Below are 589 nucleotides of genomic sequence, written 5' to 3'. Positions count from 1 at the left end.
AACCATTGACCTGCATGGGATAAAACATCCAGAGCGTAAAAGTATTTTATCCAAACCTTCATTTAAGTCATCACAAATAACATCTACTGTTAATTGTTAGTAATTTATAAAAAAATCACTGGTGCAATATATTTATTTATATATAACTATATATATGCAACAAATATATTTTTCATAAATATTTAGTCCGTATCCCCAACTACTGGATGTAAACAAACCCATGTGACGACAGTGTGGCTGGGACGTATACGTGGGGCTGGATGCAACACTGTTTTTATATTTTAAAAACTTTTCTTTATTACCAAAATGGGTAGGGCAAGGCAGAAGTACAGAGAGCGTCCTACTGTGGTAGCAGATGAATCAAATCAGAAGAAGGTAAGCTATTTTGGAGGGTTTGATTACCTGAAAATAAGAGCAGGCTGAGAGTTCGTATACTAACTGGACTATAAATATTGAAAGGAAATATAGATATATTCGGTAGACGTCAAACATTGAGACCATGAGATCTGAACTTATCGTCTTGCAAAACACACCTTAGACACTCTTCGTATGTGGCCTCTACATGCGAATTCACTAATTGTGACGTATT

At 35.1% G+C, this 589-nt stretch overlaps 1 protein-coding gene across 1 annotated transcript in view; it reads left to right on the top strand.

Moving 5' to 3' along the window:
- The first annotated feature begins 209 nt into the window (after positions 1-209).
- Positions 210-589, top strand: part of LOC125042672 (probable ATP-dependent RNA helicase kurz) — a 17825-nt gene continuing 17445 nt past the window's right edge. Inside the window, exon 1 of the mRNA XM_047638476.1 lies at positions 210-375. Within this exon, the coding sequence (XP_047494432.1) occupies positions 307-375 (69 nt within the window). The 5' untranslated portion in view covers positions 210-306. The remainder of the gene's footprint in view (positions 376-589) is intronic.

The sequence above is a fragment of the Penaeus chinensis genome, chromosome 32 (genome assembly GCF_019202785.1).
Source record: "Penaeus chinensis breed Huanghai No. 1 chromosome 32, ASM1920278v2, whole genome shotgun sequence".
Classification (NCBI taxonomy): domain Eukaryota; kingdom Metazoa; phylum Arthropoda; class Malacostraca; order Decapoda; family Penaeidae; genus Penaeus; species Penaeus chinensis.
The sequence above is the reverse complement of the archived record's forward strand: the minus strand, read 5'-3'. Positions and strand labels throughout refer to the sequence as shown.